The sequence below is a fragment of the Haliotis cracherodii genome, unplaced genomic scaffold (assembly GCF_022045235.1).
Source record: "Haliotis cracherodii isolate W230 unplaced genomic scaffold, xgHalCrac1.p SCAF_5, whole genome shotgun sequence".
NCBI lineage: Eukaryota > Metazoa > Mollusca > Gastropoda > Lepetellida > Haliotidae > Haliotis > Haliotis cracherodii.
In genome coordinates, this window is record NW_027266308.1 from 6,339,532 (window position 1) to 6,364,805 (window position 25,274).

The 25,274-nt window shown below is 38.2% G+C and overlaps 1 protein-coding gene and 1 pseudogene across 3 annotated transcripts in view; both read left to right on the forward strand.

Annotated features, from left to right (window-relative positions):
• Nucleotides 1-25,274, forward strand: part of LOC139442922 (lysosomal proton-coupled steroid conjugate and bile acid symporter SLC46A3-like) — a 31,972-nt gene that overhangs the window by 4,094 nt on the left and 2,604 nt on the right. Inside the window, exons 2-6 of one of the 3 annotated variants that reach the window (XM_071223844.1) lie at nt 21,675-22,542; nt 23,549-23,782; nt 23,976-24,059; nt 24,831-24,987; nt 25,130-25,259. In XM_071223844.1, coding sequence (XP_071079945.1) covers nt 21,690-22,542; nt 23,549-23,782; nt 23,976-24,059; nt 24,831-24,987; nt 25,130-25,259 — 1,458 coding nt within the window. In that variant the 5' untranslated portion in view covers nt 21,675-21,689. Of the gene's footprint in view, nt 1-21,260; nt 22,543-23,548; nt 23,783-23,975; nt 24,060-24,830; nt 24,988-25,129; nt 25,260-25,274 lie in introns of those variants that run through there. The other 2 variants (XM_071223845.1, XM_071223843.1) reach the window with 2 other exon arrangements.
• Nucleotides 10,502-18,432, forward strand: LOC139442920 (lysosomal proton-coupled steroid conjugate and bile acid symporter SLC46A3-like; annotated as a pseudogene).

Below are 25,274 nucleotides of genomic sequence, written 5' to 3' on the forward strand. Positions count from 1 at the left end.
AAATCGGTTAAAAGGGTAAGGGGTCATAAACCCTTTTATGGAGCCTGAATATAACAACCAGGTGGTCGTTGTAGTGAGGGGATCTAAAAATGATTAGTCGTTTGCATATCTAGACAAAGTAACGATCAATTAAATCTGCGAAGTTTCATGAAAGTTCGATAAGTAATATTTCACAGTGATAACCCTTAATGTAAAAAAAATATTATCTATCACTTCAACCCTTAATGTAAAAATTTTTACATTAAGGGTTGTAACAAGAGTTAACCCGCAACCCTTAATTTACAATTTGTTTACATTAAGAGTAATTTTTACATAAAGGGTTGTAACATACGTTGCACATATGTGTGTATAGGACAAAGCGAAGATCATCGCACAAGAAGTGTGTTCTGAACTTTGCACATATTTGTACAGGTCAGGACGAAACTCGCCCCACAAGAAGTGTGTTCTATGCGTTACACAAGTAAAATAGTATAAAGTGTATAGGACAAAGCGAGGCTCGTCGGACAAGAAGTGTGTTCTATGCGTTACACAAGTAAAATAGTATAAAGTGTATAGGACAAAGCGAGGCTCGTAGGACAAGAAGTGTGTTCTATGCGTTACACAAGTAAAATAGTATAAAGTGTATAGGACAAAGCGAGGCTCGTCGGACAAGAAATGTGTTCTATGCGCTACACAAGTAAAATAATATAAAGTGTATAGGACAAAGCGAGGCTCGTAGGACAAGAAGTGTGTTCTATGCTTTACACAAGTAAAATAGTATAAAGTGTATAGGACAAAGCGAGGCTCGTCGGACAAGAAATGTGTTCTATGCGCTACACAAGTAAAATAGTATAAAGTGTATAGGACAAAGCGAGGCTCGTCGGACAAGAAGTGTGTTCTATGCGTTACACAAGTAAAATAGTATAAAGTGTATAGGACAAAGCGAGGCTCGTCGGACAAGAAATGTGTTTTATGCGCTACACAAGTAAAATAGTATAAAGTGTATAGGACAAAGCGAGGCTCGTCGGACAAGAAATGTGTTCTATGCGCTACACAAGTAAAATAGTATAAAGTGTATAGGACAAAGCGAGGCTCGTCGGACAAAAAGTGTGTTCTTATCGCACATATATTTGTTTACCACATCGGACGAAAAAACCTGCAACATGTTTTTCTATTGGTCAAAAATTGACATCGATGAAACCGAAAAGAAACATTTTTGAATGCTATTTATGTGGAGGAGCTTGTAATAAAAAGGCCATAACAACTGGATATATTTCATGAAACACGAGTAAGGAACATGACCACACAAGATCCGTAACTGACTGTTGGTGAGGTCGGGCGTGTTATCAGTGTCTCTCGCCTGTTTTGTTTTATGGGATCAGAGAGCGTTATAATTCATTCTTTTGGGTTTTAACATGAGCATTATATCACCAAGGTAAGTGTATATGACCATCAGCATCAAATATTGGCTTATTTTGTTGCCACATTTGCTTTAGTTCCATATGATCGCTGCAGCACGGACTTTCCGCCCCACGTGTCTGGTATCTGTTTTCGTTGGCTGTTGTTTGTGCGAGCTCGTCGTTGGTCGTAAATCACTTCACTATGAATAGAGATAACGGATGGCAATGAAGATATTTACAATGCAAATGACTTTGAAAAAACGTCTTCTGGTGCGTTATTTGCAGAAAATAACATTACCATGGTATAGAAAAACCGCAAGTATCAAGACATAACTCAAAGTGAAACGACCATTTTGGATGTTCCAATTACATTTGTGATATTTGCGACAATTGACCCCATATAGGACTTAATTCTTGGAATTAATTCAGTCTAATATCGTGAGCTCGTGGTGTTCAGAAATTATTGTTGATGTTGAGTTCATATAAAGTTGTAAAAGGTGATTTTGTGATTCATTGTAAATCATTTGATAATTTCAAGTGGTCTTGAATGTATCCACGCATTGTGAAATCTAATTGTTCCTACAATAGCAACAAATTTACGAATAAGAAATCGTGCTTTATCCCCTTTCAAATAGCTTAAACAGTACACTCAACAACCCAAACACTTACTATCTATCGCACTGTGACCCAAATTTGTGTATATGACAGTGTTAAGAAATATGTAAAACTGGTCAGGGTTAACGTGCTAGATACTCATTAACAATGATAACATTTATTTCTTACTTTACGTCCTGCCAGAGACCATATACCATATTTGGATTGGTCCTGCCATCGTCCTCTGCATTGACATATTTAGATGGTCGGCAATGAAGAGGTGTACTTATAAAACATATGCAAAAGTCCAGTTTCCATCCTTGCTGAACTAGGAGTTATAATTTGTCTGGATTAACATGTTTATGCATCGTCCAACCAAAACCGCGTAACGAAACCGACATTTGATTCATAAACATCATGGCTTCTGCCGAGCAGATTTCGGTGTGGATTGCGGGATTTGAAGAGCATGTGTACCGACAACTGGGCGTCGACAGATGTTTTCCAAATCTTTTCATATTTGTAATTAAGGTGCTCAAGGGATTTGAAGTGCTTGACGAGGTAAGACCCATTTATCACAATAAAGAATTTGAATATCGATCATAACGTGAGTGATATGAGAGGTGGAACCTCATTGGTAAATTAGAGGGACAAGGAAAGGACAGAACACGTAATATAGCCACTAATAGCGCTACGACCGAGCCACAAAATTCCAGCCTTGTTCTGCAATGGTGGAAAGTGGACTTCACAGTCAGTCCCCCTTGCTCTATGGCTCTCGTAGGCGGTGGGTGATATAAATTGCATATTATATAAACGTTATACTAAAGAATTTTGAACTGAAGAGATCACTAAATCGGATATCATTTGATTTCTTAATAATTTTGAAACAGCAACAAAAATAAATAGCACACCCCTGTAGAACTTTTTAATCACGAGAAGACCACGTGCACCCGTATGTGTAATTAGGCCAAGTGCATGTCAAACTAAATCGGAACTTGACCTTTTGTTCAATATCGGTTTGCTCATGTACCCAACAACCTGAACATGCTCATAATTTTGTCTATCATTAAATGTGCATGGATTTGTATGTATATTCATATATGAAGCATCGCTCTTCCCAGATGAACAACGTCGTACTTTTGCAGCAGGACAAACACATTCACAGATTTTAGTGAGCCGGAAATTCGAGAAACCTGCTTGATCAGGTATGTATTCCACTACCTCATATAATACATTGAGTTAAATCGCATACTAAGAATTACTTACACGCAAGGAAATATTGTATTTAATATATTTACACAATTATGGCATTTGTATTATGTTACAAAATCAGTATGACACGTCTAATTATCTGCGCGACCACCCATTTTAATCTATGGCGAGACAAAAGACTATCGATATGATGAAGGATGAAATGGCGTCAGAACTATTAAAGAATTCATTGGCCTTTGCGTCAAGAATTATTAATTATTTCCTAGATAGCTCATGGTGGTGATGCCGGTATCTTCCCGAGGCAAGGGCGTTAGCTGAACTAGGCTGGAATTCCGGAGTTACATTTTGGCTGGACTAACGAGTCTATGCATAGTCCAATCAAAATTGCGCAACGAACTAGACATCCGGTTCGTATACAACATGGATTTCAACGTGCAGATCTCGGTCGACTGAAGGATTTGCACAACATGTGTAGCGCTATGATTGAGTCAAAAAAATTCCAGCCAAGTTCGACAAGGGTGGAAACTGTACTTTAGTCAGTTAATGCTCTTGCCCCGGGAAGATGTGATGTCGGTGAAAAACGCACAGTAAAAGCTATGTACAAAGAATGTCTTTTTATTCATAAAGAAACAATGGATTCTTATCATCAACTTCGATCTTTCCACAACGAATTATGTACTATAAAATAAACAAAATTGGCATTAAAGTCCCAAGGATGATGGGTGCTATATCTTGGAAAATTGCATCGAATCTCGATCATATAAATTAAAAAAATAAATGTAAATAAAAATTCTAGTGTGTAACTTATTGCTCCTGCTGACGGGGGTGTATTCTACCACAACTACCAATGACTGCTATCAACTGTGCAATCCATCCATCAATGATGCAAACAACTGTGCAATATCCACCAGTCCATGGTGTTTACCGTGAGGAATGCGATCTGCACATCCTCATGGTGCTACACAGAGAGAGAGATAGTGAGATACGAAATATAGGTACAAAAGCACACTCATAAATATATACAATTTTTGTATTGATATTATAAAATATTAAAAAATAAAATAATTGTATATTATAATAAACGTTGTAAATCTGGGTGTGTCCACACATTAGTCATTTATTTATTATATATCATTTATTATCTAATCTTTATTATTTTTAAATTATTATTTTTTCAAACAGATGAGACTAATACTACATTCAATGGATCCGTGACAAGTTGGATACATATCTACTGCAGTATAATTTATGTGTCAACTGTACGTGCTGTGTATACATCTATTTATAAATAATGGACAGTCACGGACAGTATTGTATTCAATCCAGTGATTATATATTATATACAATAAATGACAATTGACATTTTGTGTCGATCTGAGATTATTTGGAGAATTTCAATTCGAGTCCTTTCCTTCCTCTTGGGAGGATGATACTTGAGCCCTTGATGATCTTAATCAACACCATCAGCTGGACGCTTCACAAATAAAGACTTACGTTTGGTTACAATTTCTTATTGTCGAAAACTCTTGTTTTATGTTAGAAAATCCTGTTCCCAACCGTTTGATGACTTTGGTGTATGTGAATCAGATAATATATCAATAAACACTATACATATCCCACCAGGGAGGAAGATGTGGCTTGTAATGCATCATGTCGCATTAAGTGAATGAAATTCAAAGCAATTGTAACATGTTTGTCTTTAACGAATAGTTCTTATTTGTCATTGATCGTTATATCATTACCAATGTGACACTTTACAAAAGTCCACAAAATGATGTGTTTACCAATTGTTTGATTTGATTAAATTCAGTGTAGTAATTCCATTTGTATATGTATTTCCTAAGGTATTGTGTGAGTGTTATTATCATTAATTGCACCGCCCTTACAATCATGAGAATCTTCAGAAGACTCACACACTTTAAGCGTAGAGTGTATTGACTTCTGAGACGGCGTCGTCCTTTTTTCACTTAATTCGATTGAATCCGTTGACAAATGAATTCTTCTTGAATTATCTTTGTGTTATCAATCACCGTTGCTTGATTCATCAGTCTCTGATGGGTTTCTCTTCACTTTCTGTAGAGGTATCTATGTCCTCACTTTGATAGATAAATTAAACTGGAGTGATGTTAAACAACTGTAATTTATCTTGTTGAGAACAATTTTGCTGGTTAAAACTGCCAGAACAGTATCGGTTTGAGTGATTTTTAACTTTTTGAAGTGGATATATTAGACATCTTCCCTATCACTGATTTAAACTGACTCGGAGACGTAAGACCATCTCTGTTAGACATGACAATCTAAATGAGATAATTATGTATTAGATTAGTCATTGTAAACTCTTTCGTTTATGACCGGTATTGATAATTAATATTAGTACGGTCCATCCCAACAATCCGGAAACCAATAAACAATATGAGAATTGTTTTACTCTATCGATTTCACCGTGATAAGATCGCCTCCGACTCTTGTCCGGCTGGCACCTGACGATAATTGCCCAAGAATATTCCTTACTTACTTACTTAGTAAAATATATAATTTTTTATTCACCATTCTTATTTACAGACTCTCTCTCGTGGATGATGATTGTTGAATTGTCTTCATATTTGATCTAACATGCTTCTGGATGAAAGATGCAAATTCTTTACTATAATAGTCAGGAATATATGCAACAATTACGCACTCTCGAAGAGATAGATCTCTATCAATAGTGCACCTCAACTGGGTTCAGTTGATCCCAATTTGACGAAAATGTCCTTGATTGCCCTACTTCTTTAGCGATGGTAACTGGGATAGAACCATGACATTTAGAGTCGAGGTGAGTGCTGGCTCGAATTGAACTCCAAGTCTTAGATTGCCGAGAGCGATAAAAGGAACACAATAGATGAGTCCATTATTTTCTCCAGCAAAGTTAGAAACAGAGTCAAAATATTTTTTAGTGTCTCCACTATCGTTGTAGACTAGTTGCAACTGGCGTTGAAAGTGTTCAGTTTTCCGCTCCATGCCCGACCAAGGTTTCTGTTATAGATATGTAAGCGTAACCTCCATTTCTAGAATGGACCAGCTGACCCTGTAGGTGCACCGACACGTGCGACCCGTGAGCTTGTAGAAACAGATTTACTGGACCTACTTAGTCTTCATCCATTAGAGCGGTTCTATCAGCATACATGACTTTCAGTTTGAGGTGCAAGCGGGTACGTTTCACATCTATGTAGTCAGTTCCGCCGTTATGTATGAGAAACTCGACAGAGCTCCAATCGGTGATGGCAGAGAGGGGTCGTATGTTCACGTAACAGTGTTGTAAGATACTACTTTAATAAGACAAAGTCCTTTTCGTCAAAATAGACACGATGAGTCAACAAATAAATCTATTTTACCAACTGCAAGTGTATTCTTCAATCGTTTAGGCGTGGCTGTTGTCTTGCCTTTAGATTTTAATTTCTTTGTTGTGACGATCTTATCACCAGCTTTCTTTTTTATAGCTTTTGTTCTTTTTAGGGATGATTGAGCTCCATCCACTACATCTTGAACTTGCGATGTTACTTCAACTTTTTGAGATCGTTATTCCTACAATCCTTTGACGAAGTGTCATGTTTGCAATAATAGTTATCATGTTTGATCGAGATCGTTCTCTCTTTAATGTATGACAAATGAAGGACTTTATTGTTCGATTCTCAAAATAATGAATAAACGTTTTAGGGTCAGCTACGTATATATAATTTTTGTTCCATTTATATAAATCGAGGAATGGATAATGCATGAGAAGAATTTCAAGAATTAATGCGCTGTGTCCGGGGTACACTAAAGAAAGATTTTTTATCATACTGATATCTTTCACTATGATTGGAATGTACCACAAGGGGTTAAAGTGACAGTTTGGACCTTCTCTCACTCGTCTCATCAGAGGAATTAAAAACTGTTAACCTGTATTTTACAGGTTTGTGTTTGCTCAGAAATGTTTTCACTTTCCGTAGACTATTGTCTTTATCTTGTTTTTTCAAAGCAGCATAAAATTTGTTGGAGCCGTAAATGCTCCTGATTTTGTGTTGCTGGTAGCAAATAGTTCCAGTACATTAGTCATGATTTGACTGTGATTATTACAAACGGACTGTCTCATACATACTCAGATAGATAATAACAAACAAATATGATTGAAAATAATTTAATCCTTATTTAAAAGTAATGTTCTAACTGTATAATGTATCATATCACGTAATCAGCCGCCACTTCAGAATAGGCCATATTGAAATACAGTCAAACACTGTTGTATCGAGCTTTGATGTGTCGAACTTACAGTTGTATCGAGTAAAAGCTTGGTCTCTGTGTGTTCCTTCTTAATTTATCATTTTCGGTTGTGTCAAAGCTCGGATATTTACGTAGGTCCCTTCAACTTCGACACAACAGTGTTTGACTGTACAGATCAATTCTGTTTTGTTCTGAAACATAACGACACGTGTAAACGCTTTCGCCTTCCGTGTCAAAAAAGCAGCTGAAACAAAGTTCACAACAGAGACTTTTCATAATTTTAGTGACTCCTTGACTCCAACACCAAGTCCGCAGAGTTTCTTTACACATGCACTTCATTTTGTCCACCATATCCGACTTGAAGTGACATCGGACGAGACTTTCTAATAATTACACGTTTTGTTGCTTATATACATGTCAGATTACAGTAAAACATGCATCAAAGAGGGTATCAAAGTCAGGCTGGTTAGGCTCATCATCATCTCAGGGCCCTTGCCCACTCTATACGCACCCCAGACAGCGGATGGGACTTCTCCCAGGAAGTGCTGCCTCGTCAAACCCACCCAGAACTTTTTCGGGAAATGTGAAGACTCCCTATCACTGCAGCCTCCTGCATTACCCAGATTGTCAGAAGGGCTGTATTCCTGGCAGCAAACTCGTGAACTCTCCCAATGTCAGTCAACAGACTGGAAGGTACCAAACCTAAGGCACCTAGGACAATGGGGAGTCAGGCAACTTGGTACTTGTTAGTGCCAAAGCTTGGCATCCACTGACAATGTGTTGAGCATACTCATTAAATTCATTGCATATTCTATATTTAATATTTACATTTTGATGCAAATTCACACACACACTTCGAGGGGGAAGTGACTGGTCCTGTGCAGCAAACAGAAAGGCTTCCGTTTCACTTTTCAGGCCAGCCATCTTCATCCAAGTGAAGGACTCCTCCTCCCGTTAGGGCCGATTTGTTTATCAGACCAATAAATGTGTACAAAAGCAGACTAAACAATTCTATCACGAAGAGCCTCCACGTTAATCCTAAGGACTTAAGTAGCCAGGGAGACTTCAAAATCCATACGTGAGGTATAGAATCATAAGCTTTTATGCAGCCTATTCGACAAATTGAGAGGTTAAGGTGGTAAGTTTTAGCCTCTTCGAGGATCATTTTCTGAACTTGCAATTGATCCTCATTTTCTGCTCCATACAAAGACAAAAGATCTGTATGACAACTTGTACATATTTTGTATTGTGTATTCAGACAAGTAATAGGGTGGAAGTTTTTGGGATCAGTCAAATCGCCTTTCTTTGGGAGAAGTATTGTTCAACCTTTGCACAACCAAGGCGGAACATCCACTGTATCCACAAGAGAATTTAAACAGTGACGTAATGGTGTTTGGACACAAGGAAACAGTTTTCAATACCGGTTTCGAATACCATCAGGCCCTGGCGCCGTATTAGGTTTACTTTTGGACTTTTTAATTTCATTTTTCAGGAAATCATGTGTAATGAAACACAACAATGGTGACCTTATTTGTTCGTGTACACAATCATTATATTCCTCTACGAATGATGCCTCGAGGTAATAGTTGCCGTGTATAGACCACAACTGTTTCTAAAACTTTTCACTGGAATCCATGGTGGGTCTTTTCTCATCACTGCTGTCCAATCCTTTAAATTTGCTTTCATTGATTCAAGAATTTAATTTATAATTTTCTCTTTTGTTGTCTTGTATTTTGTTGCCTTAAAGGTGACTGTGCTTGTAATGGGATCGGGTGGTCAGGTTTGCTGACTTGGTTCATGCATGTCATCGTATTCCAAAACTGTGGATCGATACTCACGATGTCACTCACTTTATTGTCTGGTATTGATAAGATGACATTTCTATTTTCCGCTGGGTTATTTTCAAAACCAATTGCTTTGCACCATAGCCACTACAATCTTTTAAAGTTGTTTTACTTACTTCCAAATGGTTAAATCACCTCATTTATCCTCTTATATGAAATACATGGTTATATATGTTTGTATGCTTTTTCAAAGAATTTCTAAACAATATCAATCACAACAATCACATTAAGTTGTTGTTACTATTACTTGTTTGAGCAAACCAACATGAGCTAACCAATCTTCTCACTGCATATAATTCAGAGGTGCTTACAAATCATTACTGTGTGGTGTTCTAAATGGGGTCTAAACTTCCCCAGTCATAATCTGTTGAAATGATTATAACCAGACATAAATATTCTTCAAATACAGAGCTAACTGCATGTGACCACAAAATAGAAATTGTACGCGCGTTTAAAGTTCTTGGTGGTTTTTTTCGGCCAGAGAAAGAGGTTCTCACATATCTCATGTGGTGAAGAGACTAACAAGAGGTTCTCACATATCTCGTGGTGAACAAATGCAATAAGGTTATACGAAGGCTGGTCAAAAAGTTCTAAGCCTGACTAACTTTCAACTATGGGCCATAAGAAAGTGAACTACTCAACGTAGTACATTGTTTGAGTTCTTCATTGCAAGTGTATTTTGTCTGTTGAGGCCTCGTGTACATTAGTGACAGCCAGTTGAATGTGATAGGGGTCCAAATGGACACAGAAATGGAAAAGAACGAGTACCGATGAGTCATCAAGTTTTTTACTTTAAAGAAAAGTACTCCCTAAAAAATTCATAACCGCATGTGACAGGTGTATGCGGATAAGTGCCCCAGCTATTCCATTGTTCAATGTTGGGCAGCTATTCTGGGGTGAAAAGGGTGTGATCCTTGTTTATTACTTAGAAAGTCAGAAGAGGATCACTGGTGCCTACTATGCTGATTTGCTTCATCGCCTGAGTACATTTTAGAGCCAAGAAACGACGAGATCCATGAACAAGCGTATCGAGCATGGCATCGAGCATGGAATGTCAACTTGACTTTCTAGTCAGCGGTAAATTAATAATTTCCTCATTTTCAAACTATGGTAAAACTGATACTTGTAATTGTTTTCATGAAGTATGAAAAAACACGGATATTCAGAAAAGAGTAAAACATATGCTTTTACTAAATTCAATGTATTATTTTACAGGATTGATGAAGGCCCTTCATGAAGTGGACCTCGGTTCACAACAATATCACCATCAAAAAGAGAGACTTCTCTTTCGATGAATTTGATGTATATGATGTCTCAATTGTCAAATTTGCTTTCAGCCCAGTCATTGGAATAAAAGTGGGAAAATTCACAGACAGCTTCCACTACTTGTGAACTTGGTGGGTACAGTACCTGCTCCTTTTTAGTACTTGGTGTATACTACTGAAGCTCCAAACCATCATTCTAAGAGGATGGTTATTTTGGTCACTGCTACTTTGTATATTGCATTCTATATGTATTCTGCATACTCCTACTTGTATATATATATACAAAATATATATCTAAATTCCCTAGTCTTTATCAATCATTGCCATAAAAACATTTTTACTCGTTTATCTGTAAGTACATTTTATGACCAATATAGATATTGGACAGCAAGAATCTGAAAAGAAAGTCAAAATAGAACATTTACTCTTAGCAGAGGACTGCAGTTATACTGATCTTAATTTCCTCATTAAAAATAGCTGATTTCTAACCAGTCTAGGAAGATTTATCATCAATATAATTATGTATTTATCTCATAGTGCAATCACCTCAAACTTTCAAATTTATCAGGTTACTATTTTAAAATTAATCTCTTGATAAAATGGAAAATCCAATTTAAGATCAGGAAATATGTTGAACCTGCTGCGTTTTGAAGTATTTCTAGAATTCCTAGAACTAAGGTGTTGTGTTTCTTCTTTTGGGCTTGATGGTTATTTATAGATGGAATATTTAAATGAAAAAAGATACATGAGTATATATATATATAATTTTTTTTATTCATTTCAGTATCATGATTTCCAATGAAACATAATCATGACTGATTACTTTGGAGATGATTAATATTGTATCAAGAAATGAATTTTAAGAAAGTAATCATATTTGACAATTTTGTTTGTATCATGACAATGTTCGCATTGACACACATGCAAATCGTTTCGATATTTATAAATAGTTTCAAAGGGAACGTTGTGGAAAATGCACTCATAGCCGCTGAATGGGCTGGAACAGTTCTTTTCCTCCTTGAATACCTTAATGTCTTAGAAGCTGTTGTTCCTGAAAATCTCTTGGCTAAAGCACATACATTTTTGTGATATTATTATGATTTCCTTTCTACTCATTGGTTACTAGACCTACAAAGAAATAGGGGAAAATATTATATTTAAAGAAAACATTGGTCTGCGGTCCCTATCACAACAAGTACTATCAAGTTGAAAGTGGGACACTGCCCTGTCAAGCAGATCACACTCTTGTCCTTTATTTGACCAGTTTTGCAACCCACATGTATATTTCAATTAAGGAAATTTAAGTCTTCAGAAATGTTCCAGTCTAGAATGTCTTACGTGATCATTGAGTTGTTTACAGTATCACAAGCCAGGGGCAATTTCCGACATGATTTGTGGTTACTATACACAACAATGATAACTATTGTTTTATATCTGTTTTCTGAGAAGGATAGCCAGTCGTGTGCAATAGCTACAAAGGTATTTCTTGGAATGGCAAGTCAAGTGGTTCCTTCACTTTCCTTTGGGGTGTGGTGTGTGGTGTGTGAGGGAGAAGCGGTGGTGGCGGCGGCGGCAAGACGGATATAACACATTCCTCTCATTACGTTAATATTTTCCCACATTTGTGAATATGTATGTAGAGTGAATATAACAACAACAAAAAAGACTTTTTTGGGAGTATAATATTAGCTTATTGATGACAGGCACAACTAATACTGATTTTGCTTTTCATTGTCTGTTAAATGCAAGTTTTATTCCAATATAATACTGTAAGCCACGTGAATATTCTCAAATTAAGTGTCCATATAAAGTACCCTTAAACCACCCAATTTGTTTTATATATGACTTATTATTTGAAACCTAAAATAAACCCTTTGAATTAATAACTACCTTATGTGGCACGTTGTGTTGTTATGTATACAAACCATATATGTGAAGTCGTTGGGAAATAACTACTTCACTGTCGACAAAACCTGATGGTTAGCACAATTACAATTAAATATCTTGCTTCCAATTAAACGACCTAATGTATGTTGTGACGAAAAACGGCAAATTTTCTCCTGTTTTTGCTCACAACCTTGTCTAATGTCATTGGCCCATATATGACTACTTTTATGTGGCAATGCGGATCTGTCCAAGAATGCATCAATGACAGATTTGTTTTCATGGATATAACTCTTTTGACTGAGTTCTTTCCATCCACCTTTTTTGGATGTAAACGAATTATGTAATTTGTAAATATTTTCAGGAGCGTGCATTTAAGTTGTTATAACCTTTACCCAATCCTTTTCACTTTATGTAAATAAAATATGTTTAAATCACAAAGAAATCTCATATTTTCAGATTTCTGTCCGAAACATGGTTGTTATTAGATGTGGACGACGGCAGTTCGATTTGAACCTCATAACAGTTGAACCAGTTTTGTTTCTTTACACGTTGGGATTTTTTCTGGGAAACCCAACCTTTCAGGCTTTTGTGTACAACAAGATCTGCATTGACAGCTACAACGAGACTTTCTGTACTAGTCTGCAGAACAAGACGTTCCAAGTGGACTACAAAACAGAAGAGGATTATGTCCAGTCTCAAACGTCCTACTGGATTTTGAAGAAAAATGTTGTGGAACTTGTTCCGTCATGTTTGATTGTCCTGTTTATCCTCGGATCCTTGGGTGACAAAATGGGTCGGAAACTACCTGTGATTTTACCCAGTTTGGGAGCAACATTGTCTTACATTGTCTACATGATTCTGTCAATTTACCCTTCGAGTAAAGTGGAGTACGTCTTGATTGCTGCTGCAGTAAATGGCTTGTCCGGGGGTTTCACGTCCCTGATTATGTCCGTGTACAGCTACGTGACGCACATTGCTGACCCCACCAATAGAACTGTGCGGGTAGGGATCCTGGAATCGATTATCTACTTTGCTGGAACAGTTGGGGTTTTCGTATCAGGAGTCATGCTCGACAATACAAGCTTCGTATTCGTCTTCGCGTTCATAAGTGGAAGCTCCTTCCTGGCAATGTTATACGCCATCATACGTCTAGAGAATATCAAGTCCAACACAAGACCCGAGGCTGAAAGTATCTGCGCCTACTGGTGTCTGGGCTCCATCAAGGAGTCTGGTCGTTGTATAATGAAGAAACGGCAAGAGAAGAGAAAACTCTATATCTTCTTACTTCTCATCATCTTTACCTTTCTTATTATCGCAACAAGGTGTGAGTACAAATTAAGTATTAATTCGCAATCCTTATAAGTTAAAACAAGTACTCCTTTCTCATGGAATGATAGGTGATGTATTATACTATACTCTGCACAAAACGAAACGGAAACATTATTTTAGATGTATGTTTTATAAATAAACAGATGGTAATCGAATATTCAAAATTGTAACACATCATTGTCATTGACCTATGGTCCATATGACACACATGGAACAGTAGATGTTCAAGGTGAAAGTTATCTTTTCAAAATTTCTTGTATGGCCCTGGGTTGCTGAAGACCTATTCTACCCCGGATCTTCACGGGTCTTGCCGTGTGAGGTCAGCCGTTCGCTTGTTGGAAAATGGGAAGGACGTGTGGCCTCATCCATTTAACGTTGTACTGTTAACTTCCCCAGACACTTGTACAAAGTCGGTTCTAACAGTGTAGGAGATGGAAGCCCACATCATCACGCTACCACCACTTCCACACTGTCCATCTCCTGTATGAAGTTTCGTGCATAATTTTAAACACGACGTCTACAATCCACACAGAGAAGCATAAGAAGTGACTCGTCACTAAACCAAGCCTGTCTCTGTCGCAGTTGTGGTCATACTCTGTGCCATTGACACCATTGACGTCGCATCCGATGATGCAGTTTCGTCAAAATGACACCTCGAACTGGTCGTCTAGCGTGGCATGTTTTCGCTGTTCACTTGCTGTAAGATTGTGATGACATGCAAATAAAACCCAACGCTTTTATATCCCAACAAGTAATGTTGCACGTGCGTGTCATGTCGGTGCCAGGCGCACTCGTGGTTTGTGCGGGTTTTGCATCTTTGTCTGCAGTACTTTCCACACAAATCGATTCAAATCCATGTAGAAATGACAAATAACCATTTTAGGTATTAATTCTGTATGGATTTCGGCAAGTCTTTGGCGTTTCCTTTTTGGCAGGAATATATACACAATGCCCACACAAATACATAGGTCACCTCTTGTCATGCTACAGGTGAAGGTGACGTCCTTCTCCTGTACACAAGGCGAGCACCTCTCAGCTGGTCACAGACAATGTTTGGTTACTATGAGGGTCTGGAGAACTTCATTCGCAGTCTTACCCTGGTCACAGTTATGCCTCTGTGCAGGAAGATGAGAGACACCACTTTAGGACTATGGGGCTTGGCGTCCAAGATCATCGGCCTGGTGGTCATGGGATTCAGTACACAGACATGGTTGTTGTTTCTAGGTAACTTGTAACAGCTTGAAATATATGTGCCATTTATGTTTGCTACATCCCCAATCACAAAGGTATGTCATTACTAATACAAAACGGAAAGTTGAATATTATTCACAAGAGAAGTGTTTGCTTAAGCACATGCATCAAATGTATCTATCATAAACGCTACATAAGTAACTAGAATCACGTCTTTTTATTTCAGTTGTCATAATTGCCATGTTTCAAGGCTTTCCACTAGCTGTTGTTCGGTCACTCATGTCCAGTATGGTCAGCCAGGCTGAACAGGGTAAGGTTAAAATCAAATCTCATATTGTAAGGACGGAACTGTGCAGTGTTTAGATCACATTTGATGCAGTAAACATAAAACGCTAAAGCCAGAGCATAATCAGTCTCGATTATCGACCGCAACAGATTTCTCCGTGCGAAAAGAGCATTAAAGCGGTGAAAAATATATGAATGGATCACTGAGTGAGTGAGTGAGTGAGTGAGTGAGTGAGTATGGTTTAACGCCGCTTTTAGCAATATTCCAGCAATATCACCAGAAATGGGCTTCACACATTGTACCAAAGTCGGGAGTCGAACCCGGGTCTTCAGCGTGACGAGCGAACGCTTTAACCACTAGACTACCCGGTCGCCCCCGAATGGGTCACTGAAAAACAGTGATGACTCCAGATGTCTGATTGAACATGGTAAGCCTGAGATCACATCTGATGTTCTTGGGTTCAACATGTCAAGTATGGTCAAACAGGGTAAGGAGTGTAAGTCGTAGGGTAACTGTGTTTCACTGTACTTTAAATATAATGAAACTGTTACCGTAGGTTGTGCAACCAGATCAGCATACTCTTGTTCAATATGTCCATTATCTGTTTCCAGGACGCCTGTTTGGAGTGGTTGCTGCCGTGGATAGCACTGCAGCCTTGTTGTCATCCATCATCTTCAATGGACTTTACCCAGCAACCCTTGCTTTCTTCCCAGGGTTCAGCTTCATGTTGGCTGCTGGTCTGTGTGTCATCGCCGCAGCCATCATGCTGTGAGTGATCATCGTAGCTTTGGATGATTAGCCAAGAAAATATGTTGACAAAGAAATCTTAAATACCATTAGTGAATTGTGTAATGTATATTTCAGAAATACTTCTCAATGTTAATGCCCCTTCTGTACTTGTAACGCAGGTGGCTACATGTGGATCTGAGAGAAAAGGCATTGGATGATACAACAACTGCAAAACCCAGGACAGGAGACACAGATAACGTTAGCACAGGTACGTCCTGTGGAGTTTGTGAAACATCCACGAATGTATGATGTACGTCCCGGTCAGCAATGTTTCAGCTTTATCATCCTCGTGTGCAACGCAGTAATTGAGTAAGCAACGATCACCAACAGGCTCACGAAACAGACCATTCAGTGTCCATTGTAGTCCCCATTCAGAACTAGTTTGCATTACTTAGGAATCTGACAAGTAGTCTTCAAGAGTAAGGGTGTCATCAGAACCATAAACAACATACGGTGATATGCCTCTTTACGGTGCCTCTAAATGCCGATGAATGTATGTAATTAGTTCATACGTATCCCCCTTTGTTGATTCAAAAGCTCAAATATTGTGTCTAAGTGGGACATTGGTGACAAGTGTCATCTTTTTTCACGGAAAGTTACAGACCACTAACATACAGTTATTTTTCATCACACCAATGTCCTTTCTAACCATACCCATTTGAATTAAGTACTCGTGTATTAGGGAATAAAATTGACAAGGATTCCCTGACTGGCCGTCAGATAGCCAATACTGCAGTTGTGAAAATGATTGTGCATACACATGTTTAGTTTTACCCTGCAACCAGCGCTATACCCACTAGATCACGTTGGTCTACAAATAACCAGGTTTGGACAAGACAATATGTGTACATAACACTATCAACCAAGTCACTACATCTGACCATCCGATCCACAAGTCACCTAAATCATAAGTTACTGGGACGTATTCTTAGTAGTAAGATGGCTTTGTGGAAAGGGGCGCTGGAATCCACATAGGGATACGTAAGTGTGTTGCGTTGTATATTTCAACGTTCCACAGGAAATGAATCAGTGCATGTATTTACAAAGACTAAACAAAGCAATTAATAGTAATGTGGGTACCTTTGTTTTGTTTCAGGGGACAGTAAGGCGGAGACTGTGATGACTCACATGTAAACAAAATCCTGATCAGGCCACAAGCAGCTCAATTGATGTCAGATCTTTACCTTAATAATTCAAATAGTTCAAATTAAGCGATGCACACCGGCCATAATGACACCACGCTATGAAGATCATTGTTCGTGAAATAGACTATTGTGTATCGTAACGTTGTGCACTTAACGTCACAGCATTGGGTGACGTCACTGGCCATCATTGTTGACGTTATGTTGTCACTGTTGACCTACGAGACAGTTTTCAAAAAATGAAGAAACATGTCTTCATTATTTACTTCATTTTTTCAAGAGCTTAGATGGTAAAAAGATTATCTCATTAATGATTGTCTCCTGTAGACTCACAAAAAACACCTCCGTTTCTGGTCTGGGATTATCTCCAGGAATAGATTATCTATCAGTGTCATCACCAGTTATACTTGTGGTAAAGTAATGTATTCTGACATAATTTGGTAAACGTTTAGCTACATTGAGCAGATAAAGAGCAATTGAGCAAGCATGTAAATGAAAACAGACATTTAAATCAAATCGGATATAAACCTGTTTCAAAATTGTTATACTTAATACAGTAATTACTGACATTTTGTGTGTTATAGATTTCTTCTGCTACATTAAGCATCTACGCAACTGGTGGCCTTGTTGATGAAAATGGTTCCAGTTTCAGGCAGTGTTCTGCTATTTTCGACATCGTTGGATATTGATTCACGTCAATATTGTACCTGAATTTGATTTGAACACTTTCTTTTGTTTTATGAAATTATTTTGCTTGTCCTACTTTCTTTTTTTGTCTGTCCAATCCTTTCAATCTGCTTGCTTTGAATCAAGAATTTAATGTATAATTTTAACTCGATACTCATGATGTCACTCACTTAATTGTCTGGTATTGCTAAGATGACATTTCTATTTTCAACTGGGGTTTGTTCAAAACCATTTGCTTTGTACCATAGCCACTACAATCTTTTAAAGTTGTTTTACTTCCTTCCAAATGGTTAACTCACTTCATTTACCCTTTTTGTTTTAAATACATGGTTATATATGTTTGTATGCTTTTTCAAAGAATTTCTAAATAATATCACATGAAGTTGTTGTTACTATTACTTGTTTGAGCAAACCAACATGAGCTAACCAATCTTCTCACTGCATATAATTCAGAGTTGCTTACAAATCATCACTGTGTGGTGTTCTAAAAGGGGTCTAAACTTCCCCAGTCATAATCTGTTGAAATGATTATAACCAGACATAAATATTCTTCAAATACAGAGCTAACTGCATGTGACCACAAAACAGAAATTGTACGCGCGTTTAAAGTTTTTGGTGTTTATTTCGGTCAGAGACTAACAAGAGGTTCTCACATATCTCATGTGGTGAAGAGACTGACAAGAGGTTCTCACATATCTCATGTGGTGAACAAATGCAATAAGGTTATACGAAGGCTGGTCAAAAAGTTCTAAGCCTGACTAACTTTCAACTATGGGCCATAAGAAAGTGAACTACTCAACGTAGGGCATTGTTTGAGTTCTTCATTGCAAGTGTATTTGGTCTGTTGAGGCCTCGTGTACATTAGTGACAGCCAGTTGAATGTGATAGGGGTCCAAATGGACACAGAAATGGAAAAGAACGAGTACCGATGAGTCATCAAGTTTTTTACTTTAAAGAAAAGTACTCCCTAAAAAATTCATAACCGCATGTGACAGGTGTATGCGGATAAATGCCCCAGCTATTAGATTGTTCAACGTTGGGCAGCTATGTTTAAGGCTGGGGGAACAAACCTTGATAATGACCCTAGGTCCCTCAACTTCCATCAATGAAGATTCAATCAAGGAGGTAGAAAAGTCTTCACGATCAGTGAAGAAAGTTATGGCCACTGTATTCTGGGGTGAAAAGGTTGTGATCCTTGTTAATTACTTAGAAAGTCAGAAGAGGATCACTGGTGCCTACTATGCTGATATGCTTCATCGCTTGAGTACATTTAGGATCCAAGAACCGACGAGATCCATGAACAAGCGTATCGCACATGGCATCGAGCATGGTATGTCAACTTGACTTTCTAGTCGGTTGTAAATTAATAATTTCCTCATTTTCAAACTATGGCAAAACTGATACTTGTAATTGTTTTCATGAAGTATGAAAAAAACACGGATATTCAGAAAAGAGTAAAATATATGCTTTTACTAAATTCAATGTATTTTTTTACAGGATTGATGAAGGCCCTTCATGAAGTGGACCTCGGTTTACAACAATATCATCATCAAAAGGAGAGACTTCTCTTTCGATGAATTTGATGTATATGATGTCTCAATTGTCAAATTTGCTTTCAGCCCAGTCATTGGAATAAAAGTGGGTTAATTCACAGACAGCTTCCACTACTTGTGAACTTGATGGGTACAGTACCTGCTCCTTTTTAGTACTTGGTGTGTACTACTGAAGCTCTAAACCATCATTTTAAGAGGATGGTTATTTTGGTCACTGCTACTTTGTATATTGCATTCTTTATACTGCATACTCGTGCTTGTATATATATACAAAATACATATCTAAATTCCCAAGTCTTCGTCAATCATTGCCATAAAAACATTTTTACTCGTTTATCTGTAAGTACATTTTATGACCAATATAGATATTGGACAGCAAGAATCTGAAAAGAAAGTCAAAATAGAACATTTACTCTTTGCAGAAGACTGCAGGTATAATGATCTTAACTTCCTCATTAAAAATAGCTGATTTCTAACCAGTCAAGGGAGATTTTATCATCAATATAATTATTTATCTATCTCATAGTGCAATCACCTTACACTTTCTCATTTATCAGGTTACTATTTTAATATAGATTTCTTGATATAAATGGGAAATCCAATTTTAGATCAAGAAATATGTTGAACCTGCTGCTTTTTGAATTATTTCTAGAATTCCTAGAACTAAGGTGTTGTGTTTCTTCTTTTGGGCTTGATGGCTATTTATTTTACAAACTGGTTGTTGCTTGTCAAGATGGAATATTTAAATGTAAAAAGATACATGAATATATATATGTCCTTTTCCTCCTTGAATACTTTGATGTCTTAGAAGCTGTTGTTCCTGCAAATCTCTTGGCTAAAGCACATACATTTTTGTGATATTATTATGATTTCCTTACTACTCACTGGTTACTAGACCTGCAAAGAAATAGGGGAAAATATTATATTTAAAGAAAACATTGGTCTGCGGTCCCTATCACAACAAGTACTATCAAGATGAAAGTGGGACACTGCCCTGTCAAGCAGATCACACTCTTGTCCTTTATTTGACCAGTTTTGCAACCCACATGTAAATTTCAATTAAGAAATTTAAGTCTTCAGAAATGTTCAAGTCTAGATTGTCTTACGTGATCAGGGGCGGTCGGGTAGCCTAAAGGTTAAAGCGTTCGCTCGTCACGCAGAAGACCCGGGTTCGATTCCCGACATGGGTACAATGTGTGAAGCCCATTTCTGGTGTCCCCGCCGTGATATTGCTGGAATATTGCTAAAAGCGGCGTAAAACCATACTCACTCACTCACTTACGTGATCATCGAGTTGTTTACAGTATCACAAGCCAGGGGCAATTTCCGACATGATTTGTGGTTACTATACTCAACAATGATAACTATTGTTTTATATCTGTTTTCTGAGAAGGATAGCCAGTCGTGTGCAATAGCTACAAAGGTATTTCTTGGAATGGCAAGTCAAGTGGTTCCTTCACTTTCTTTTGGTGTGTGGTGTGTGAGGGAGAAGCGGTGGTGGTGGCGGCGGCAAGATGGATATAACACATTCCTCTCATTACGTTAATATTTTCCCACATTTGTGAATATGTATGTAGAGTGAATATAACAACGACAAAAAAGACTTTTTTGGGAGTATAATATTAGCTTATTGATGACAGGCACAACTAATGCTGATTTTGCTTTTCATTGTCTGTTAAATGCAAGTTTTATTCCAATATAATACTGTAAGCCACGTGAATATTCACATATTAAGTGTCCATATAAAGTACCCTTAAACCACCCAATTTGTTTTATATATGACTTATTATTTGAAACCTAAAATAAACCCTTTGAATTAATAACTACCTTATGTGGCACGTTGTGTTGTTATGTATACATACCATATATGTGAAGTCGTTGGGAAATAACTACTTCACTGTTGACAAAACCTGATGGTTAGCACAATTACAATTAAATATCTTGCTTCCAATTAAACGACCTAATGTATGTTGTGACAAAAAACAGCAAATTTTCCCCTGTTTTTGCTCACAACCTTGTCTAATGTCATTGGCCTATATACGACTACTTTTATATGGCAATGCGGATCTGTCCAAGAACGCAACAATAACAGATTTGTTTTGATGGAAATAACTCTTTTGAGTTCTTTCCATCCACCTTTTTTGGATGTAAACGAATTATGTAATTGTAAATATTTTCAGGAGCGTGCATTTTAAGTTGTTATAACCTTTACCCAATCCTTTTCACTTTATGTGAATAAAATATGTATAAATCACAAGGAAATCTCATATTTTTCAGATTTCTGTCCGAAACATGGCTGTTATTAGATGTGGACGACGGCAGTTCGATTTGAACCTCATAACAGTTGAACCAGTTTTGTTTCTTTACACGTTGGGATTTTTTCTGAGAAACCCAACCTTTCAGGCCTTTGTGTACAACAAGATCTGCATTGACAGCTACAACGATACTTTTTGTACCAGTCTGCAGAACAAAACGTTTCAAGTGGACTACAAAACAGAAGACGATTATGTCCAGTCTCAAACGTCCTACTGGATTTTGAAGAAAAATGTTGTGGAACTTGTTCCGTCATGTTTGATTGTCCTGTTTATCCTCGGATCCTTGGGTGACAAAGTGGGTCGGAAACTACCTGTGATTTTACCCAGTTTGGGAGCAACATTGTCTTCCATTGTCTACTTGATTCTGTCAATTTACCCTTCGAGTAAAGTGGAGTACTTCTTGATTGCTTCTGCAGTAAATGGCTTGTCCGGGGGTTTCACGTCCCTGGTTATGTCCGTGTACAGCTACGTGACGCACATTGCTGACCCCACCAATAGAACTGTGCGGTTAGGGATCCTGGAATCGATTATCTTCTTTGCTGGAACAGTTGGGGTTTTCGTATCAGGAGTCATACTCGACAATACAAGCTTCGTATTCGTCTTCGCGTTCGTAAGTGGAAGCTCCTTCCTGGCAATGTTATACGCCATCGTACGTCTAGAGAATATCAAGTCCAACACAAGACCCGAGGCTGAAAGTATCTGCGCCTACTGGTGTCTGTCCTCCATCAAGGAGTCTGGTCGTTGTGTTATGAAGAAGCGGCAAGAGAAGATTAAACTCCGTATCTTCTTACTTCTCATCATCTTTATCTTGCTTGTTATCACAACAGTGTGTGAGTACAAATTAAGTATTAATTCGCAATCCTTATAAGTTAAAACCAGTACGCCTTTTTCATGGATTGATAGGTGATGTATTATACTATACTCTGCACAAAACGAAACGGAAACATTATTTTAGATGTATATTTTATATATATAATATAAATAAAAAGATGTTAATCGATTATTCAAAATTGTAACACTTTATAGTCATTGACCCATGGTCCATATAGCACACATGGAACAGTGGATGTTCAAGGTGAAGGTAATCTTTCCAAAATTTCTTGTATGGCCCTGGGTTGCTGAAGACCTATTCTACCCCGGATCTTCACGGGTCTTGCCGTGTGAGGTCAGCCGTTCGCTTGTTGGAAAATGGGAAGGACGTGTGGCCTCATCCATTTAACGTTGTACTGTTAACTTCCCCAGACACTTGCACAAAGTCGGTTTTAACAGTGTAGGAGATGGAAGCCCACATCATCACGCTACCACCACTTCCACACTGTCCATCTCCTGTATGAAGTTTCGTGCATAATTTTAAACACGACGTCTACAATCCACACAGAGAAGCATAAGAAGTGACTCGTCACTAAACCAAGCCTGTCTCTGTCGCAGTTGTGGTCATACTCTGTGCCATTGACACCATTGACGTCGCATCCGATGATGCAGGTTCGTCAAAATGACACCTCGAACTGGTCGTCTAGCGTGGCATATTTTCGCTGTTCACTTGCTGTAAGATTGTGATGACATGCAAATAAAACCCAACGCTTTTATATCCCAACAAGTAATGTTGCACGTGCGTGCCATGTCGGTGCCAGGCACTCTCATGGTTTGTGCGGGTTTTGCATCTTTGTCTGCAGTACTTTCCACACAAATCGATTCAAATCCATGCAGAAATGACCAATAACCATTTTGGGTATTAATTCTGTATGGATTTCGGCAAGACTTTGGCGTTTCTTTTTTTGCAGGAATATATACACAATGCCAAAACAAATACATAGGTCACCTCTTGTCATGCTACAGGTGAAGCTGACGTCCTTCTCCTGTACACAAGGCGAGCACCTCTCAGCTGGTCACAGACAATGTATGGTTACTATAAGGGTCTGGAGAACTTCACTCGCAGTCTTACCCTGGTCACAGTTATGCCTCTGTGCAGGAAGATGAGAGACACCACTTTAGGACTATGGGGCTTGGCGTCCAAGATCATCGGCCTGGTGGTCATGGGATTCAGTACACAGACATGGTTGTTGTTTCTAGGTAACTTGTAACAGCTTGAAATATATGTGCCATTTATGTTTGCTACATCCCCAATCACAAAGGTATGTCATTACTAATACAAAACGGAAAGTTGAATATTATTCACAAGAGAAGTGTTTGCTTAAGCACATACATCAAATGTATCTATCATAAACGCAATAGAAGTAACTAGAATCACGTCTTTTTATTTCAGTTGTGATATTTGCCATGTTTCAAGGCTTTCCACTAGCTGTTGTTCGGTCACTCATGTCCAGTATGGTCAGCCAGGCTGAACAAGGTAAGGTTAAAATCAAATCTCATATTGTAAGGATGGAACTGTGCAGTGTTTAGATCACATTTGATGCAGTAAACATAAAACGCTAAAGCCAGAGCATAATCAGTCTCGATTATCGACCGCAACAGATTTCTCCGTGCGAAAAGGGCATTAAAGCGGTGAAATTGATATGAATGGATAACTGAGTGAGTGAGTGTGGTTTTACGCCGCTTTTAACAATATTCCAGCAATATCACGGGGGGCTCCAGAAATTGGCTTCACACATTGTACCAAAGTCGGGAATCGAACCCGGGTCTTCTGCGTGACGAGCGAACGCTTTAACCATTAGGCTACCCGACCGCCCCTGATCACGTTAGACAATCTAGACTTGAACATTTCTGAAGACTTAAATGTCCTTAATTGAAATTTACATGTGGGTCAAATAAAGGACAAGAGTGTGGTCTGCTTGACAGGGCAGTGTCCCAATTTCAACTTGATAGTACTTGTTGTCTTCTGCGTGACGAGCGAACGCTTTAACCACTAGACTATCCGGTCGCCCCCGAATGGATCACTGAAAAACAGTGATGACTCCAGATGTCTGATTGAACATGGTAAGCCTGAGATCACATCTGATGTTCTTGGGTTCAACATGTCAAGTATGGTCAAACAGGGTAAGGAGTGTAAATCGTAGGGTAACTGTGTTTCACTGTACTTTAAATATAATGAAACTGTTACAGTAAGTTGTGCAACAAGATCAGCATACTCTTGTTCAATATGTTCATTATCTGTTTCCAGGACGCCTGTTTGGAGTGGTTGCTTCCGTGGATAGCACTGGAGCCTTGTTGTCATCCATCATCTTCAATGAACTTTACCCAGCATCCCTTGCTTTCTTCCCAGGGTTCAGCTTCATGTTGGCTGCTGGTCTGTGTGTCATCGCCGCAGCCATCATGCTGTGAGTGATCATTGTAGCTTTTTGGATGATTAGCCAAGAAAATATGTTGACAAAGAAATCTTAAATACGATTGGTGAATTGTGTAATGTATATTTCAGAAATACTTCTCAATGTTAATGCCCCTTCTGTACTTGTAACGCAGGTGGCTACATGTGGATCTGAGAGAAAAGGCATTGGATGATACAACAACTGCAAAACCCAGGACAGGAGACACAGATAACGTTAGCACAGGTACGTCCTGTGGAGTTTGTGAAACATCCACGAATGTATGATGTACGTCCCGGTCA